This window comes from Sorghum bicolor, chromosome 8 (assembly GCF_000003195.3).
Source record: "Sorghum bicolor cultivar BTx623 chromosome 8, Sorghum_bicolor_NCBIv3, whole genome shotgun sequence".
NCBI classification, from domain to species: domain Eukaryota; kingdom Viridiplantae; phylum Streptophyta; class Magnoliopsida; order Poales; family Poaceae; genus Sorghum; species Sorghum bicolor.
Genome location: NC_012877.2, coordinates 47,844,726 through 47,865,586, shown reverse-complemented (window position 1 = coordinate 47,865,586; position 20,861 = coordinate 47,844,726). Strand labels below are relative to the sequence as shown.

The following is a 20,861-nucleotide window of genomic DNA, read 5'->3' as shown; positions in this document are numbered from 1 at the left end:
GTCTTCATAAAAATCATAAAAAAATGCTACACACAATGTCTAGAGGTTCTTTCTTTCGAATTCCTACTGATGAAGCTAGAGTGATCCTAGATAGAATCCTAGAAGCTGAGATGGATAATACCCTTCATGATGAAACCTACGAAGCCGAAGTAGACACTCTGCCAAATTCTTCATCTACTTTAGCTATCCCAAGTTCTGAGCCACAAGAGGAAGAAATTCCACCACCAGACTTCATGCAGGATATAGAATCCGATCTTTTTGCCGATTTTGGAAATATTTCAAACTACCATTCTATTGACAAACCCCAAAACGGCCAGTTTAGCATTTATTTGCCAAGTGAATATCAATTGAGAGAGCTTATCTCAGTAATGAGTAGCGAATGGTTGGAGGAATCAGAGCTTTCCTCTGATGTGATCCGTTTGGACACACCCTCTATAACTATACGCTGTGCTTATAATTCTGATCGATTTAATGCTCTATATAATCCTGTTGTGGGGATCAATATCATGTCTGAATCTTTTGCACTTAAACTATTTAAAAATCTTGTCTTAACCCCCACAACAAAGGTCATAAAGGAATCTTCGGGACAATTAGTCCCCAGTCTTGGAATTATTAATGTCCTACCTCTTACGGTAGAAGGCTCCATGGTTCATTTGAACTTCTATATCTTTGATACATGGGACTTCGACCTGTTGATAGGACAACCTTTTAGAAGACTCCTTTATGAAGGTCATACTGGAAAGCTACACATTTCTCTTGGAAAAACCTTTAAATTCCCAATAACAATTTCACACTCCTTAAACAATAAGGCCGAATCATATCTTTTGCCTGATCCTATGGAGGAGGTAAAGGCTGCATCACTAGAGCTTTTAGAAGAACCAGACTTAGAAGACGAAACTCCTTTCTTCACAGAAGAAGAAGACGAACCTTCTGAACCTGAACCCTTAGATGAGTTTGCAGAAACACCTAGACCCCCCATAGAGCTTAAAACTTTACCACCCGGTCTTACATATGCTTTCCTAAACAATAATCCAGAGTTCCCTGTGATCATTAGCGATAAACTCACTCAGGATCAAACTCTGCGATTAATGACCATTCTTGAGAAACATCACTCAGTGTTTGGCTACTCACTCCAAGATCTTACAGGAATCAGTCCTATGATTTGTACCCATCGTATTCCAATAGATCCTTCTGTTGCACCCTCTCTGATGAGGACATCCCAACCAAGCATGCTCCCTCTAATTCCACACCAACCTCTACACCGACTACGCTGGCACCAGCCCAAGCCATTGATGGAGCAATTACACGTAGCCGAGCCAAGAAGCTACAACAAGAGGTGAACGCGCTACTTTGTGAGATTAATTTTAATATTAATGAGAATTATATACTACCTAAGTGTTGTACCTTGATTGTACTCAGGTATATAGAAGAAGAGAAGGATGAATCGGACCCTGAAGAACGGACCAGTGCAAGTTCCAGAAGAAGTCAAAAACGGACCAGTGCAAGTCAAAAACGGACCAGTGCAAAGAATCTTCATAACTTTTCACTCACAAAAGATATTAAGGTCCATGAGCACTTGTTGGAAAGCTTGACGAGTCTACCTTCCAATAAATCTAGTGGTGACCAGTTTGGATGCTCCATATTGCCTCTAGACCAGAATTAGTACAGACTGCTCAGAAGGTCAACAGTCTGTCGTGACAGAATGTTGGTACAACTTGCCAAGTAAAACTGTACCAATCTACAGCGTTTTGTGATGCATGGCATACGTTGCTGGAAAGCTCTTGGAGTCTAGTTTCACACCCAAGAAATGGTTCATCATTTGGACTTCCCAATAAAAAGTTATGGTCAGTTTATTGGAAACTGCTCTGGAGGCCAACAGTCACGCGAAGTCACTTCGGGAATCCATTTCGAGGGGACCTTTCACATTGCCTTCCCTCAGAAATTCTATTTCGTTTTCATACCTATCTAGCAGGGCTGTTGCTAGTATAAATACCCGCTAAGACTCATTGTAATCGAAGACTTTGATAATTGAAATACAGAACCCCTTTGTTCAGCTGTGTGCTAACAAATTCAGAGAGTGATCTCTACCCCCCTTTGCTCTTGTGTTTTCCTTCGCGGAGATTACAGAAGCGGCCGCGTCATCGGAACCCAATCCGTGCTCCTGATCCTCGAGTTCAGGTTGCGTAGGTTGGTTCTTTGAGAGTGTGGTTGGGCGAATCCTTGGTTCAGGCTGCCGTATAGAGACGGTGGTTGGCTCATTGTGCGTGTCGTCAGGTTGCACTAGTTATCCTCGCTGCTTGCAGCAAGTTATCGGCTGATCTTCAGCTAGTTATCCTACGTCGTGAAGATCGGGACAACGACCTCACCATCCGGTATCAGAGCTCAAGTTTCCACGGCAGGAATTTTACCCTTAGCTACATATATATATCTTGTTCGTCCTATCCACCAAAAAGCCATAAAAAAATTGCATTAGCCCTTTGTTTCAATCTGTTTTTCTTATGAGTTTGGTTAAGTTTCAGTCCATTAGAGTTTTGTTTAGTTGCTGATCATCATATCCTTTGTGTGTCCTTTGTGCCTCTTTTATATCTACAAATCCCTAAAGAAAATCTGAAACCGGTATCATCCTTCGCGTAAACTTTGAGCCTATCAAGTTAGAACGCTGACGGTTGTGTCTTGTTTCAAAAAAAAAAGTGTGTGTAAGTGTTATATCTGCTCTTGTTCTTAGTTATAAAAAAAACAGAGTATCAAAAAAAAAGGAAAGTGAAAAAAAAGGAGAGTTGAGGAAGAAAAGTTGTGAAGAAAGAGTAGAAAATTCACTCTGTTTATGTGCTCAAGTTCTGAATTTTATATCAAGTCACACAATCAGTCATTATCCATCTTTGGTGCAAAATTTTGCTTGGGTTTGATTGCAACACTTGCATCCTAGGCATACTCCTTGTTTGCATCAAATCTGAATTATCTTTGCGCGTGTGTTTGATCTATTTACATCACTCATATCTTGTGGTCAGCACTAGGCATTGAACTTCTAGTTTGGATTGTGGTTTAACTTTACAATATCAAGAATTCAGATTGCATTCCTTGAGAAATATATCCCCACCAAGCTCCACAAATAACCCACCGTCATAGGAAAATACTGATCTTGGATTCTCCCAACCATCATTCTCGGTTACCACCTCGCATTGGCCGTTGTAATCTGCAGGGAACTCACATGAGCTTCGGTTGGTAAGAGTGGTGAGATTGTGAGATTCCACATATAATTCCCTATTCTATATATATTGTTGCTTTGCCTTCACTAATTTTTTGCAGCAAGATGGCTGAGCATCCGGAGATTGATGATTGTGTCACCATGGCACAATTCGATGAGATGAAACAAAGCATGGAGACGCTAACAAACAATGTTCAAGCACTCATGAACCGGTTGCAAATTCATCCTCATGATAATGCAAATGGCAGTCACCATGAAGATGAAGATGAAGAAAGCGAAGGAGAAGCTGCTCGTCGTGCAAGGGAACGGCGTAGAGAGCGAGCTGCTGCCAATGCAAGAAGACCTCCTTTTCCACGACGTGATCATGGTGGTAGAGGTGCTGGTCATGGACATGGGAGAGGTATTGGATTGGAAGAAAGTGATACTGAAGAAGAGGATGAACAGCCCCATTATGATGATCGTCGTCACCGAAGAAATTGTAGGCGTAATCAGCACAATGAAGAGAGGTTTGGCAAGTTAAAATTCACCATGCCCCAGTTTGAAGGAGGATCTGATCCTGAAGCATATCTTACATGGGAGTTGAAGGTGCATAAAATTTTTCGTGTGCATAATTATTCTGAGAGAAAGAAGGTTGCCATGGCTGCTCTTGAGTTCGATGGGTATGCTCTAATCTGGTGGGAGCAAATGTTGAATGAAAGAGAAGAAGCTGGTCAAGGTGATGTTCGTTCATGGGCTGAAATGAAGAGAGAACTGAGAGCAAGATTTGTCCCCAAACATTATCGCCGTGATTTATTTGACAAGCTACAAAATCTGAAGCAAGGAAGCCTCAGTGTTGATGATTATTATAAAGAGATGGAGAAGGCGATGATTAGAGCCAATGTAATTGAAGATGAAGAGCAAACAATTGCAAGATTTATGTCAGAGCTGCATCGGAATATTCAGCGCATTGTTGAATTTCAGCAATATCGTAATCTTGTTGAATTAGTGCATCAAGCTAACAAAGCTGAGCGGCAATTGCAGCAGGATATGAAGTCCACTAGAGGAGTATCTTTCAACACAAAAAGTGCAGCAAGTGGAAGTAAATTTGCACCCAAAGGAAGTGGAAGTAAAGGTACATTTTCCAGCTCAAATGGTGGTGCACGATCTAGCAACCTTGGTTCTTCTAGTAGCAAAGAGTTGGCTGCTCAAAATGAGAAATTCAAATCAGCAAACTCAGTGGGTTCTTCCAGCAAGAGTAGTGGAATTCAGTGCTTCAAGTGTGGTGGTCGTGGTCATGTTGCAAGAGAGTGTCCAAACGCTAGAACCATCATTGTGAATGATCAAGGGGAGTATGAATCTACTAGTGAGGAAGAACAAGTAGATAGTGGAAGTGAGAGTAATCTTGAGAAGGACATCTGTGAATTTGAATCTGGTGCTGCTCTTGTTGTAACTCAGATTTTGAGTGTACAAATGAGCGATGCTGAAAATGGACAGCGACACAATCTTTTTCAGACTAGAGTTAAAGTGCAAGATAAGGTTGTCAAAGTGATCATTGATGGTGGCAGTTGCCACAATCTTGCAAGCAAAGAAATGGTTGAAAAGCTTGGGTTGAAGCTGCTGAAACATCCCCATCCATATCATGTGCAATGGCTTAATAATTCAGGTTCTATTAAGATTGCACAAAGAGTGAAAGTTCCATTCAAGATTGGTGAATATATTGACACTGTAGAGTGCGATGTGGCGCCTATGACAGTGTGCCACATGCTGTTGGGAAGACCATGGCAATATGATCGATCATCTCTACATTGTGGTAGAACCAATCAATACACCATCAAGTGGAAGAACAAGGAGTTGATTCTGAAACCCATGACACCGCAGCAAATCCTAGCTGAGCACTTGCAAAAGAGCTCCGAAGTGAGAAATGAGAGTGCAAAAGAAGGAGAGAAAAATAATTTGAGTGCCCTCCACAAATCAGTGAGTGAGAGCCACAAGCCAAATATGAGAGATGACAGAAAAAGAGAGGGAGAGAACTTCGTGATGATAGCCACCAAATCTGAAATGAGAGATGTGAGGAAAAACCCAGATCAAGTACTATTTGTACTTGTGTGCAAGGACACATTGCTTTCAGCTAATGACTTAACATCTGTCCCTAGTGTTGTTGCACATGTTTTGCAGGACTATGTCGATGTTTTTCCAAAGGAAACACCTGCTGGACTTCATCCTTTGCGCGGTATTGAACATCAAATTGATCTCATCCCTGGAGCTGCACTTCCAAACTGTCCGGCGTACCGCACCAATCCGGAAGAAACCAAGGAGATTCAAAGGCAAGTACAAGAACTTTTAGATAAAGGATATGTGCGAGAAAGTTTAAGTCCTTGTGCTGTTCCTGTGATTTTGGTGCCAAAGAAAGATGGTTCTTGGAGGATGTGTGTAGATTGTAGAGCCATAAACAACATCACCGTTCGTTATCGTCATCCTATTCCTAGGCTAGATGATATGCTTGATGAATTGAGTGGTTCTATGATGTTTTCTAAAATTGATTTGAGAAGTGGTTACCATCAAATTAGAATGAAGATTGGAGATGAATGGAAAACTGCTTTTAAAACAAAGTTTGGGCTGTATGAATGGTTAGTTATGCCTTTTGGTTTGACCAATGCCCCTAGTACGTTCATGAGATTAATGAACCATGTCTTGCGAGCATTCATTGGAAAGTTTGTTGTTGTTTACTTTGATGATATTCTAATTTACAGCAAGACATTGGAGGAACATGTTGATCATATTAAGCAAGTTTTGGATGTGCTAAGAAAAGAAAAATTATTTGCTAACCTTGAGAAGTGCACATTTTGTACAGATCAGGTTGTGTTTCTTGGTTTTGTTGTTTCAGGTTCAGGAATTCAGGTTGATGAATCAAAGGTGAAAGCAATCAAGGATTGGCCAACTCCTGAAAATGTGAGTCAGGTGAGAAGTTTTCATGGACTTGCTGGTTTTTACAGGAGATTTGTGAGAGATTTCAGCACCATAGTTGCTCCGTTGAATGAGTTAACAAAGAAAGGTGTTGCCTTCCAATGGGGTGAACCACAAGAGAGAGCATTCCAAGAATTGAAGAAGAGGCTATCCGAAGCCCCCTTGCTAGTGTTACCAGATTTCACTAAAACCTTTGAGGTTGAATGTGATGCAAGTGGGATCGGAATCGGTGGTGTCCTAATGCAAAATGGACAGCCGGTTGCATACTTCAGTGAAAAGTTAGGAGGTGCGCAACTGAACTACTCGGTGTATGACAAAGAATTGTATGCCTTGGTAAGAGCTCTTGAGACTTGGCAACATTATTTATGGCCAAAAGAATTTGTTATTCATTCAGATCATGAGGCTTTGAAATATTTAAAGGGGCAAGCAAAACTGAATCGTAGACATGCCAAATGGGTTGAATTCATTGAAACTTTTCCATATGTTGTGAAATATAAGAAAGGTAAAGAAAACATTGTTGCTGATGCTTTGTCACGTAAAAATGTTTTGTTGAATCTACTAGATGTCAAGGTTCCAGGACTTGAAAGCATAAAAGAATTGTACCCTACTGATCATGAATTTTCAGAACCATTTGCAAACTGTACAACTGGAAAAGGGTGGGAAAAATATCATATACATGATGGATTTTTGTTTCGAGCTAACAAATTGTGTGTACCCCACTGCTCTGTTAGGCTTTTGTTGCTACAGGAAACACATGCGGGTGGATTGATGGGTCACTTTGGATGGAGAAAGACATATGAGATGCTAGCTGATCACTTCTACTGGCCAAAGATGAGAAGAGATGTTCAACGACTTGTGCAAAGATGCATCACATGTCACAAAGCTAAGTCAAAACTGAACCCTCATGGATTATATACTCCCTTGCCTATTCCTAATACCCCTTGGGAAGATATTAGCGTGGATTTTGTTTTGGGTTTACCTAGGACAAAGAGGGGAATGGATTCAATTTTTGTTGTTGTTGATAGGTTCTCTAAAATGGCACATTTTATACCTTGTCATAAAAGCGATGATGCTTCCCACGTAGCCTCTCTATTTTTCAGGGATATTGTAAGATTACACGGCGTGCCCAAAACAATTGTTTCAGACCGTGACACCAAGTTCTTGAGCTACTTTTGGAAGACATTGTGGGCAAAGCTTGGAACAAGGCTGCTGTTTTCCACCACTTGTCATCCTCAAACGGATGGACAAACTGAAGTTGTGAATAGAACACTTTCTATGCTGCAACGAGCCTTGATAAAGAAGAACCTGAAGGAGTGGGAAGAGTGCTTGCCACATGTGGAATTCGCTTACAACAGGGCAGTACATTCTACAACTAATATGTGTCCTTTTGAAGTTGTGTATGGATTCAAACCCCTTGCTCCGATCGATTTGTTGCCTCTACCATTGCAGAAAAGGATTAACATGGAAGCATCCAAGCGTGCATCATATGTCAAGAAGATTCATGAGAAGACCAAAGAAGCAATCGAAAGAAGGTCCAAGTACTATGCTGATTGGGCAAACAAGCATCGCAAGAAGGTGATATTTGAGCCCGGAGATTTAGTGTGGGTACATCTTCGCAAAGACCGCTTTCCTGACAAGCGTAAATCCAAGTTGATGCCACGGGGAGATGGTCCATTCAGAGTGCTGTCCAGGATCAATGATAATGCCTACAAGATTGAGCTTCCTGAAGATTATGGTGTTAGCACAACCTTCAATGTTGCTGACTTGACACCATTCTTCGGATTAGAAGAATTAGAGTCGAGGTCGACTCCTTTTCAAGAGGGGGAGGATGATGAGGACATCCCAACCAAGCATGCTCCCTCTAATTCCACACCAACCTCTACACCGACTACGCCGGCACCAGCCCAAGCCATTGATGGAGCAATTACACGTAGCCGAGCCAAGAAGCTACAACAAGAGGTGAATGCGCTACTTTTTGAGATTAATTTTAATATTAATGAGAATTATATACTACCTAAGTGTTGTACCTTGATTGTACTCAGGTATATAGAAGAAGAGAAGGATGAATCGGACCCTGAAGAACGGACCAGTGCAAGTTCCAGAAGAAGTCAAAAACGGACCAGTGCAAGTCAAAAACGGACCAGTGCAAAGAATCTTCATAACTTTTCACTCACAAAAGATATTAAGGTCCATGAGCGCTTGTTGGAAAGCTTGACGAGTCTACTTTCCAATAAATCTAGTGGCGACCAGTTTGGATGCTCCATATTGCCTCTAGACCAGAATTAGTACAGACTGCTCAGAAGGTCAACAGTCTGTCGTGACAGAATGTTGGTACAACTTGCCAAGTAAAACTGTACCAATCTACAGCGTTTTGTGGTGCATGGCATACGTTGCTGGAAAGGTCTTGGAGTCTAGTTTCACACCCAAGAAACGGTTCATCATTTGGACTTCCCAATAAAAAGTTATGGTCAGTTTATTGGAAACTGCTCTGGAGGCCAACAGTCACGCGAAGTCACTTCGGGAATCCATTTCGAGGGGACCTTTCACATTGCCTTCCCTCAGAAATTCTATTTCGTTTTCATACCTATCTAGCAGGGCTGTTGCTAGTATAAATACCCCCTAAGACTCATTGTAATCGAAGACTTTGATAATTGAAATACAGAACCCCTTTGTTCAGTTGTGTGCTAACAAATTCAGAGAGTGATCTCTACCCCTTTGCTCTTGTGTTTTCCTTCGCGGAGATTACAGAAGCGGCCGCGTCATCAGCACCCAATCCGTGCTCCTGATCCTCGAGTTCAGGTTGCGTAGGTTGGTTCTTTGAGAGTGTGGTTGGGCGAATCCTTGGTTCAGGCTGCCGTATAGAGACGGTGGTTGGCTCCTTGTGCGTGTCGTCAGGTTGCACTAGTTATCCTCGCTGCTTGCAGCAAGTTATCGGCTGATCTTCAGCTAGTTATCCTACGTCATGAAGATCGGGACAACGACCTCACCACTCTCGAGAACCCCAACATAGACTTAATAACACTATGAGAGAGGTAGTTAAAAAGGAAGTTATAAAGTTGCTGCATGCAGGGATTATATATCCTTTGCCGCACAGTGAGTGGGTAAGCCCAGTGCAAGTTGTGCCTAAGAAGGGAGGCATGACTGTTATTATGAATGAAAAGAACGAGCTAATTCCGCAACGCACCGTCACAGGATGGCGGATGTGCATAGACTATAGAAAACTAAACAAAGCCACGAGAAAAGATCACTTTCCTTTACCTTTTATAGATGAGATGCTAGAGCGGTTAGCAAACCATTCGTTCTTCTGTTTCTTAGATGGATATTCAGGGTATCATCAGATCCCGATCCATCCCGACGATCAAAGCAAAACCACTTTTACATGCCCATATGGAACCTATGCTTACCGTAGAATGTCTTTTGGGTTATGTAATGCACCAGCTTCTTTTCAAAGATGCATGATGTCTATATTTTCTGATATGATTGAAGAGATTATGGAAGTTTTCATGGATGATTTCTCTGTTTATGGAAAAACTTTTGATAGTTGTCTTGAAAACTTAGACAAGGTTTTGCAAAGATGTGAAGAAAAGCACTTAATCCTTAATTGGGAAAAATGTCATTTTATGGTTAGAGAAGGAATAGTGCTAGGACATTTAGTGTCTGAAAGAGGTATTGAGGTAGACAATGCTAAAATTGAAGTAATTGAACAACTACCTCCACCTGTGAATATAAAAGGAATTCGAAGCTTTCTTGGCCATGCTGGTTTTTATCGTAGATTCATAAAAGATTTTTCATTTATTGCTAGACCACTTACTCTTTTGCTAGCCAAGGATGCTCCTTTCAAATTTGATGATGCATGTCTAACATCTTTTAATTTATTAAAGAAAGCACTCATCTCTGCACCAATCATTCAACCCCCTGATTGGTCGTTGCCTTTTGAAATTATGTGTGATGCTAGTGATTATGCTGTGGGGGCAGTATTAGGACAAACTAAAAATAAGAAGCATCATGCAATTGCTTATGCCAGTAAAACTTTGACAGGAGCTCAACTTAATTATGCAACCACTGAAAAAGAGCTTCTGGCTGTTGTCTTTGCCATTGATAAATTTAGATCTTATTTAGTTGGAGCTAAAATAATTGTTTACACTGATCATGCTGCACTAAAATATTTGCTCACTAAAAAAGATGCTAAACCTCGCCTGATTAGATGGATCTTATTACTCCAAGAATTTGACTTAGAAATAAAAGATAAAAAGGGAGTAGAAAATTCTGTTGCTGATCACTTGTCTAGAATGTACTTTAAGAGTCCACAGGAAACCCCCATCAATGATTCACTCCGGGACGACATGCTCTACGGGATTAACAGGTCTGACCCCTGGTATGCAGATATTGTTAATTTTATGGTTTCAGGGTATGTACCACCAGGAGCAAACAAGAAGAAGCTTATTCAAGAAAGTCGTTCACATATATGGGATGAGCCATACCTCTTCCGAGTATGCTCTGATGGCTTACTCAGGAGATGTGTGACCACTGAAGAAGGGTGGAAGATCATCGACAGATGTCATTCATCACCATATGGAGGTCACTATGGAGCATTCCGTACACATTCAAAGATCTGGCAGTGTGGATTCTACTGCCCTACAATGTATGAAGACACGAAGCAATATATCAGAAGATGTGGGCCATGTCAAAGACACGGAAACATAAATACGAGGGATGCAATGCCACTCACCAACAACCTTCAGATTGAGCTCTTTGATGTCTGGGGAATAGACTACATGGGTCCATTTCCTCCATCAAAGAAGTGCGAGTACATCTTGGTGGCGGTTGACTATGTCTCCAAGTGGGTAGAAGCATTACCTTGCAAGCATGCCGACAACGTCAGTTCAAAGAGGATGTTCGAAGAAATTATATTTCCAAGATTTGGAGTCCCCAGAGTAGTGATAAGTGATGGAGGAGCACACTTCATCGACAAACGCTTCAAGCAATATCTATCAAGACATGGAATCCGTCACAACGTCGCTACCCCCTATCATCCTCAGACAAGTGGCCAAGCAGAGACTTCCAACAAACAAATCAAGAATATTCTTCAGAAGACAGTAAATGAAATGGGAACGGCGTGGAAAGACAAGTTACCCGATGCACTCTGGGCATACCGGACAGCATACAAGACCCCAATCGGAATGTCTCCATACCAATTGGTGTACGGGAAGACTTGCCATCTACCTGTTGAACTAGAGTTCAAAGCACACTGGGCCATAAAGAGATGGAATATGGACCTAGATGTTGCTGGAGATTATAGAAGAATGCAACTATCAGAATTGGAAGAATGGCGAGAGAAGGCATATCACAATTCAAAGATCTACAAAGAAAGAGTCAAAAGGTGGCATGACAAGAGAATCAAGAAGAAGGAGTTCACACCCAGAGATAAGGTATTACTTTTTAATTCCAGGGTGAAGCTTTTCGGGCATGGAAAACTCCGGAGCAAATGGGAAGGACCATTCAAGGTAATTAATTCATCATCCCACGGAGCTATCACACTTTAAAATAGCGAAGGTACGTTATTCAAGGTAAATGGTCAACGTCTTAAATTATTTTTAGAACCCAATGAAGAATTTGAAGAAATAGACGTAGTCCATTTTTACCTTCCTATGGAGAATTAGAGCCGGACCTTTTTAGTCTGATGATTTTGGGTCATATATATATTTTTCTAAATAATTTCGCATCTAGAAACGCGCTCGAGAAAGTGGGCCCACAGAGGGGCCAGCGAGAGGGCGGGCGCCCAGCTCAGGTGGGCGGGCGCCCAGCTCCTGTTCCCCCTCGGTCCCGATTTTCTCTGTTATGGAAAATGCACTTATGGTAATTCGAATAATCCCTCGGATGGAAAGTTTCACACGCACGTCAACGGGAGCAACCCGAACAACCCATAGAGGCACCTTTTGACCCCTATATAAACAGACCCCTGACCTCAGTTTTCAAACACCAAGCCACCAAGCCTTCTCTCCTTCAATTAGAGTTTGATTAGTTCCTTGCTACTCCAATGGCCGAGAAGTACCACGATGATTGGGAAGTCCTCCCCTTCAACCTCAACATGGAGCCTGTGGAAGACCCCGATGCCCGTGCTCTCGTCCCGGCCAACACAGAGCGACAGCTAGAAGCCATGCCATTACGCCAACGCAGCTCCGCCCAATCCTACCATGCTCAACCAGTTCTCACCGCACCGCCACAACCCCTACTCCTCAAAGGATCATCATCCAAGACAAAGACCACTATCAAGGTGCCAACCGGCACTAGGATCCTTCCACCTAGACCCAATGAAAGGGTCGTTGGAGTCAAGACCAACCGGAGCGGCGAGATCAGCAGTGTACGCTACACTACAGAGGAGGAAAGGCCTTACTTTGAAGGGATTCGAGCAGCCAAAGTCCGTTTCATCCCTCCAAAGGCAGCCCCGAAGCACGCTCTCAATGCTTTTGAGACACCTCCCAAGCGTCGCAAGACTATAGTCGATATTGATGAGGACGTTCGCAGACTAGACAGAGTTATCATAGATCTCCAGTCCTCGATTAATTCCCTCACTAGGCGGCTCTCTAACCACAACACCATTATACTAGGCCTTAGGCAGGATCTTGCCAGTGCCAACAAGAAGATTAAGGAATTAGAGCGCCGCTAAGTTATCTAGATTAGACCATGAGGCAATACATTTTAGTCATATGTCCTTAAATTCGGTTTAGGTTTGCTATTATCATCAGTTTGCTATTATCAGTTTGCTACTAGTCTTTTGTAATAAATGCCTCAAGATTAATAAAGAATATTATTATTATTATGTCTCGTGTGTCTCTACTTTATTTTTTGTGCAAGAAAGCAGAAAACAAGTATGGGAGAGATCACTCGACATGCCTAAACACACTCCGACTACACCACTCCACGATTCAGGTACACACTCTGCACACTTTACTTTACACATACACATATCTTGATTAGGCAGAATATTGTTTCCGACATGATAAATTAAAAAGATTAAAATATTTCTAATCATGATTAATCTCAATCTGTGATATTTCCTAAAAACTTGCAATTATTATAAAATCATTTTAAAACCCTATGTTACTTAATTCATTATGGAATATGTGATGGTAGAGTATGAGTTTCTTATTCTTGATATCATTGTTGCTTGGAGAATTTATTTCAAAATATTCAAAATTCTAGCTACCATCCTCAGTGTTTTATATGCCTAAATATATTAATTATGATTATAAAAAGCTATCTACTCTGTATTGAGTTTGTTCAAAATGAGTTAGACCCTTGTTGAGAGATTTATCATGCTCCTAAGATCAAGACATTTATTCAGAAAAATTCACTCTTCCGAAGTATTATTGCATTAGAGGCATGGGCTATGCAAAAATAGAGATATTTCGAGGAAATAAAAAGGAGCAAGTGCTCGACAACCTCGCAGAAAAAATGGACAAGTGTCCGGCAGTAGAATTAGGGGTACCTCGGTATCCACTTAAAAAAATGATAGCCCATGGTCCCTCTAATAAGCAATATGCCAGTAAGAGTTGACAAAGATTTTAATTTTCAAAGTCTTTGATCTAAGAGTATGACATTCCCCTCCTTGGATCCCGTTTTGATCAGGCAATAAATGCAAAGTAAGTATATTGGAGAATTTTTGCAAATTCAGACAACCGCAGTGAGATATATGAAAGATAATGAGTGATCTGAGAGAACCTATGAGGATCAAAAGGTATGCTAACTTTCTTTCAAAAATATACAAAAACTCCAAGTGACAGGATTGAGAAGAAAGGATCTTTACTCTTAACCATAAACATACCTGACTATGGTACACAGTGGAATTTTAACACCCTGCAAATATAAAGAATGTTTTAAAATGTTTTACCCCAGATATTATTCTTAACCATCCTTTTCTCGAGGATGAGTAAAAGCCTAAGTATGGGGGTATTTGTTGACGGTTCTTAAGTATCAATTTTGATCATCAAATAAACAAGAGAAAGGACCAATATACAACCAACACCTAGAATTAGGGTTTGATCTGACAGAATTCCACGAGTTTTGTTGTTTATCTATTTCTGCAGGGGGTTATCAGGAAATAAGGAAGAAAGGCCCACATGTCGGGATTACATAGAGATATCAACGCACCGCGCAATTTTCTACCATCTAGAAGACTCCAGAAGCCACGGGAAGAAGACGGAGGCCGAAAGGGGCCAGGCCCAGGGCGCCCGCCCTGGTGACCTGGGCGCCCGCCCCCTGCTGGATGTCAATCAGGACTCTCTTCGCACGGGATGTTCCACCGACCTATTGGATCAAGAAAAACATAGTACCACCTCGCCTACCGATCCAAAAACGCATATAGGAGGAGGACTATATAAGGAGACCCCCTGGCCCCTGGAGAAGACATGAAGAAATTATCATAGAGACTGAGGGGTGCCCTCAAAGGAAAATCTCTTCTCTAATTAATATTTCTTTTTAGGCTTAGCAATCAATGTAAGGTAGAAATAGATCTTCTAGTTTCTACTAGATTGAGAGAGATAGAGTGGAGGTGTAGATTGGAGGAAGCCCGGCCTGTCGGTGTCTACTCCAAGCTTGTACCTGCGGGATCAAGTTCTCCTAACCCGAAGCTTGCTCCTAGGATTCTTCAGTATTTCGACTTCTAAATTCTAGTAAGTTCTTGTTTTATTGCTCTTCTGGTTTATGAGTTTACTTTAATCTCTTCGCGTAGAGTTTAGAGTAATCATTGCTGGTGTAAACGTGGTGTTTAGGCTGGGGTACTCATAGATATTCCCTGACTAGCTGGACCGTGGTAGTAGTGAGGAACGTGACAATTCCGAGTTACCTTTGCAGATCACATCTCGTTAGCAGGAAGGATAGGGTTTATAGGTGCGGGTTGAACATCCTTTGTGGTGTCTAGATTCCGTTAGCCTCCCCATTAGAACAGTAGATCATCCTTACCAAGGTTAGAAAGAGACTACGGTTGCAGTCTTCTCTATTTATCACTCACATCGAAAGACATTCTTTGTGCCTAAAAGGTTAGTAGTAATAGACCGGTTAGTCAGATGCACTCTTTCTCCTAGTGGTAAAAAAATAAATACGATACTCTGGATAACTTCCCGGGTGAAGTGCTCACCGATATCCGTGCGCTTGCGGATCAATTCCTTATTGCGTTCCCAAATATCAACAGTCCCCGTGGACCAGCTCAAGCGGATCCGCCGAGCGGTATTTGGCGGCCTTCAGGAACAGCATCCTCCTTTGTTTCCCTACCAAGTGTTGGGTATTTTAAACGCAAACAGAAAAATCCGCAAGCGCACGGATACCGATGTAGCTTTCACCTAGGAGTATTCCAGGGTATCGATTTTCCATAGGGAACGTGAGTGTACTAATTAAGATTCAAGATCGCCCAAGGATAACTATATAATTATTTTTGGTGGGAAGAGACGAAGTTTCCTGAGAGTTCTATAGTTGATCTAAGAATCAAGAATTACTTCAAAGATTATTTATTTTGGGACATCAGAACACTAACCACAGAAAGAGATGAGAAGGGGGCTAGGAAGCTCTAACTACGGTCCTACAAACACCGATCTGAACGAGGTGGAATACGTCGACCGTGAGGGCTGTCACTACCCTAGGGTTACCACAACAATCCGCATGATTGGGTGCAATTCCAGGTAATTGCAAGACTAAACACCACGTCTAATCTGTTAATTACTACTCTAGCGTTGCAAAGACTAGAGCACTTGATGCAAGCGGGAATCCAATAAACAACTTGAATGTAAATAAAAGTAATTAAAGAACTTAGGAATTATGAATTGAAGAACTTGGAGAACGATGAAGAACGAACCAGTTGCTGCAAAAGTACAATGTTGAGGAAGATCCGACAAATCTGGCTCCTCCTCCGTTCTCCTCTTCTCTCTCCCTATTTTCTAGATTACAACTAGAACTAACTAGAACTAGATGAACTAGAACTAGAACTAGATGAACTAGAGGGATCCTCTGTACTTGGATGAATAATAGAAACCCTAGCTTTGATTTTGTAGAAGAGGTATGTTCTCCAGGGGCCAGCGGGCCTACTTATATAGCCCTTCCAAATGAACGTGGGCCGTTGGATCAAACCGACCTTAATCGCACGGTTTTCCTTAATCCTTTAGGTCGGTGGAGCATGATCCGCGAGGCGGAGCTTGATTGGCTCCTGTAGCTAGGCGGGCGCCCAAGGGGGGAGGGCGGGCGCCCTGCCCCCAGGCCCGATCGGCCTCCCGTTCGTTCTCGTGGCTTCTGGAGTCTTCTAGATGATAGAAAATTGGCACACACGTTAATATCTCTATGTAAACCCGACATGTGGGCCTTTCCTTCATGTTTCCTGATAACCCCCTGCAGAAATAGACAAACACCAAAACTCGTGGAATTATGTCAGATGAAACCCTAATTTTGGATGTTGGTTGCATATAGGTCCTTTTCCATGATTAGTTGACGGTTAAATATGAGCATTATGGACCGTCAACACCAAGCAGCTGTCGCACAGCTCGCTGACATGCTGGATCACCAGCAGCCCTGTCACCATCTTCCCAAGACGGCCTAGTGCGTCGAAGCTGAGGTGGCCGAACCAGCCATGCCACGGCCATGGCTCCTCCTTGCACGACGCTGCCAAACACACAGGCTGCTCTATCTTCAAATCCAGGAGATAGAGACGGTTACGGGAGCGCTATACCTTGTCGAGAAGATGCCACTCCCTGTCCCTGATCCGCAACATTCCTTCGTGAATCAGGACCTCGCTGCCGTGTTCGTCCAGCTGCCCCAGGCCGATGATGCTGGTGCACAGCTGGGGGATGAAGTAAACGTCCATCAGGGCATGATGCTCGCCGTTCTGGCACCGAAAGAGGATGGTGCTGTGGCCACGGATCTGCACCCTTGAGCCATCACCGAACTTCACGCTTCTGGTGGCTGTCTCATCGAGCTCGGAGAAGATGGCATGGCTCCCTGTCATGTGGTTGCTCGCACCTGAGTCCAGATACCACCTCTGCTCCAGCTTGTCACCAGCCGCTCCAAGGAGAACGAGCGCGTGACTCGTCAAGTTCGACGGCCTGCGGCGCAATCCGCTGCTCCGCCTCAGCTTCCCCTCCTTTGCCTTCCTGCAACGCACAATACTCCCCCATCAACAAAGCGCACTCGTCGTCGCTGTCGTCCCAAGCTAGATGGGCCTCTTCCTTCTTCTCTGGCTTCTTCTCTGGGCATTCCTGTGCCCAGTGCCCCACCTTCCCGCAGCGCCTACAGGCATTGGGGTCGGTGTTCTTCTTCTTCTTCTTCTTGTCCGTCGGCTACTTCCCGTGCCCCTTGCGCCATCTCTGCTGCTTGTCCTTCATGGGCGCGGTCCACTCTTCCTCGGTCAGCAGCAACTTGGGCTTCTCTTTCTCCGGGGCTGCCGTGCTGCGGCTTTCTGCCACCCGTAGCCGCCTAGCCACATCCTCTAGAGACAGTGTGGAGATGTCCAACATCGTCTCGATGGACATGGCGAGCTGCGAGTACTTCACCGGCATGACGCATAGCAGCTTGGTGACGAGGTCCTCGTCCTCCACCTTCTTGCCGTAGGTGGCCAGCTACGTGGCCAGAGATTGGAGACAAAGAGTTAAGTCCTCCACCGACTCTGCAGACTTGAACCGGATGTCGTTGAGCTCCTGGCGCAGCTGCTGAATCCTGGCCTGCTTGGCTCAGTCCGAGCCGACGCGCAGCGACTCCAGCATCTCCCAGGCTTGCTTCGCGGTCTCCTTGGCGCCCAGCGCCTCGTGGTACTCCGCTGACGTTGAGGCCATGAGCGCCTCCATGACCCCCACATGGACATCCTCGCTCTGGTCATCCTCCTCAACCGCCCGCTACCACTTCTGCACCCATAACTTCCACTTCATCTGCACTGCCCACTCACCATAGTTGGTGCGGGTGAGCATGGGTCAGGAGCTGCTACCGCCATACTCCTTGACCACGCGTACTTTGACCTGCGGTGGTACTGGCTAGAGCTAGCGATCACCTCCCTCCCCACTGTCGTTCCGGATCGCACTCTCTGCCATTGCTGGTTGGTGGACCTAGCTATGGCTTGTACGGCTCTGATACCAATTGTTGGCACCTGGACACAAGCACCTGGTGAGTAGTCCCTACTCACCTTCCCTCTTCCTCTACCCTGACCCAAGGTAGAAGATGAGCCGAGCTCAGGCACACACACACACACACTCAGTTTCAGCGCTGGCTAAAACTTGAACCCAGGAAATGTGGCACTTGAATTGCTTTCCCTTCATTGCATACATAGTGTATATATACAGGCCTTGTACCAACTATAACGTACACAAGGCATGGCTGAGTACAGCCCCAACTACTCCTAGTACACCACATACATCATCCGCCTACCAAGTATGGCTGATGTATGCTTCTACCCACTACTGTACTAGAAAGGCCTATTGCCATACTCCTATATGACCAAGGGCTGACCTATTGCCTGCCTATGATCACTATTAGAGAAAGAAAGGATTAGTTGTAGATTATGTCTTACACATCTTGCATCCGAGGTCACCGGCAGGATCCCCAGCAACTATCGGTGGCTAAGCGGACGCCTAGTCATCGAGCGAAGCAGAGATACATCACCATTGACACCAAGTACCTAGGCAACATCCATGGCATGCCCATAGGGGATGCCCTCTCTCAGACCACACGCAACTACGCGCTCATCAAGGCTAAAAGGATCAAGATGCCCAAGAGGAGGGTGAATTGGGCTTCTCTAAAAATTTAAGCAACCTATAAGCTCCAATTCAACCCCTTGTGTCTAGTGTGATTAGAGAGCTACCGGATAAAAAGATTTGCAACCTAGTTCCAATCCTATTCTAGCATGGCAATTCTAGGAATGTAAAAACACAAAGTAAATGCTAGAAAGTAAAGGAGTAGTGGAAGAAAGTGCTCGGCGATGTTTTGCCGAGGTATCGGAGGGTCGCCACTCTCCACTAGTCCTCGTTGGAGCACCCGCGCAAAGGGTCTTGCTCCCCCTTGGTCCGTGCAAGGACCAATGGCTCTCTATGGGCTGATTCTTCGACACTTCGTCTCGGTGAATCGCCCAAAACCGCTCACAAGCTTGACACGAGCCACCCACAAAAACTTCGGGCGGTCTTCGTGCCTCCAATCACCACCGAACTGTCTAGGTGATGGCGATCACCAAGAGTAACAAGCAAAGAACTCTCACTTGACCCAAACAAGGCACTAGAGAGTGGTGGATGCACACTTGACTCTTGGAATTCAACTAGAGAAGGATTCTCATAAGAATTCTCTCAAATCTCAATCCTCTCTAGGCTATTGCTACTCTCTTGCTCCACAACAAGTTTCTCAGATGTTCAAATGGGCAAGAGACCTCTCATGGACGAGGTGGAGGAGTATAAATACGCCCCCACGAAGTCCAAGGGTCGGCCAACCGTTTTCCACTGAAAATGGGGTCACCGGACACTGTTGATGTTGCACCGGACGCTCTGCACCAAGCGTCCGGTGACACCGTCCGGTGCTCCGAGGAGTTTTACAAACTTCCTGAGTTTAAGACCGGACGCTACCCGGTGCGTCCGGTGCTAGCATCCGGTGCTCAGGGCAAGTTTACACACTCCCTGGGTATGGGACCGGACGCTACCTGGTGAGTCCGGTGCTAGCATCCGGTGCCTAACCCTAGGCACCAAAGACTCCAACGGCTAAAGGACCTCACCGGATGCACTCACAGAGCATCCGGTGCAGCGTCTGGTGCCTACTTAGGCACCCTAACTTCGTCGAAACGCAACTGTTCCAAAACAAAGTTGGTTCTTCTCAATCCAAGGACTATCTCTGAGCTGCCTAGTGCTAGGTTTACCAAGTGTGCACCACACCTAAACCTAAAGCCTTGCCTAAGTCAAGCTACTAGATCAAAGCCCCTCTTAATAGTACGGTCAAAGGAAAACAAAGTCCTAAACTACTCTAAGTGCCCTTCTTCATCATATGGCACTTAGACCTAGTCTAGTCTTGACGATGTCCATCCATCCTTTGAAAACCGAAACGATTTCCACTATTAAGTAGGCATGTATGTCCCTGTTCATCGAGTACCTATTACCATGACCTTACTAATGACTTTGCCTCTGAAAACACACGTTAGTCAGAGTAATCAACATTGTCATTAATCACCGAAATCATTAGGGGCCTAGATGACAATAACCTCCCCTTTTTGGTGATTGATGACAATAACCTCGAGTATGAAAGGAAATGAGGTTTTCAAATGACTTGGTTTCTATAAGCATGAGACAATAAGAACAAAAAGGATTATGCATGCTTATATCAACCAAGTCTACCATCCTGCATCCATATATGTGGGATGTATACAACAGGATATAAACACATGTGGCTCACAGAACAACGGCGTAAAAACGCGGAAGCAAAGTAATATGAGCCAAACACATGACATAAAGAAATCACAATGAAGCAAAAAGGGTCATGTCTCACAACCATAAGTGTATCTCACAAGAGTATCTCACACAAATGCAATGCATAAACGTAAACATGATGCATGGAGTAGCACACAAAATAATCAAGAGCCTTCACTAGCTAGCTCTAGCTCCCCCTAATAACATACTCTCACTCTCTCCCCCTTTGGCATTAAGCACCAAAAACCTAAGACAAAGGAGGTGGAGGCGGAGCAATGGAGTCCCTCGGCACGGCCTGAAACTGT

At 43.9% G+C, this 20,861-nt stretch overlaps 1 protein-coding gene across 1 annotated transcript in view; it reads right to left on the bottom strand.

Moving 5' to 3' along the window:
- Positions 1-17,970, bottom strand: part of LOC110437587 — a 52,996-nt gene extending 35,026 nt beyond the window's left edge. The window contains exons 1-4 of the mRNA XM_021466062.1: positions 17,872-17,970; positions 17,471-17,745; positions 16,920-17,280; positions 16,672-16,817 (exon numbers count right to left, since the gene is read on the bottom strand). Coding sequence (XP_021321737.1) covers positions 16,672-16,817; positions 16,920-17,280; positions 17,471-17,745; positions 17,872-17,970 — 881 coding nt within the window. The remainder of the gene's footprint in view (positions 1-16,671; positions 16,818-16,919; positions 17,281-17,470; positions 17,746-17,871) is intronic.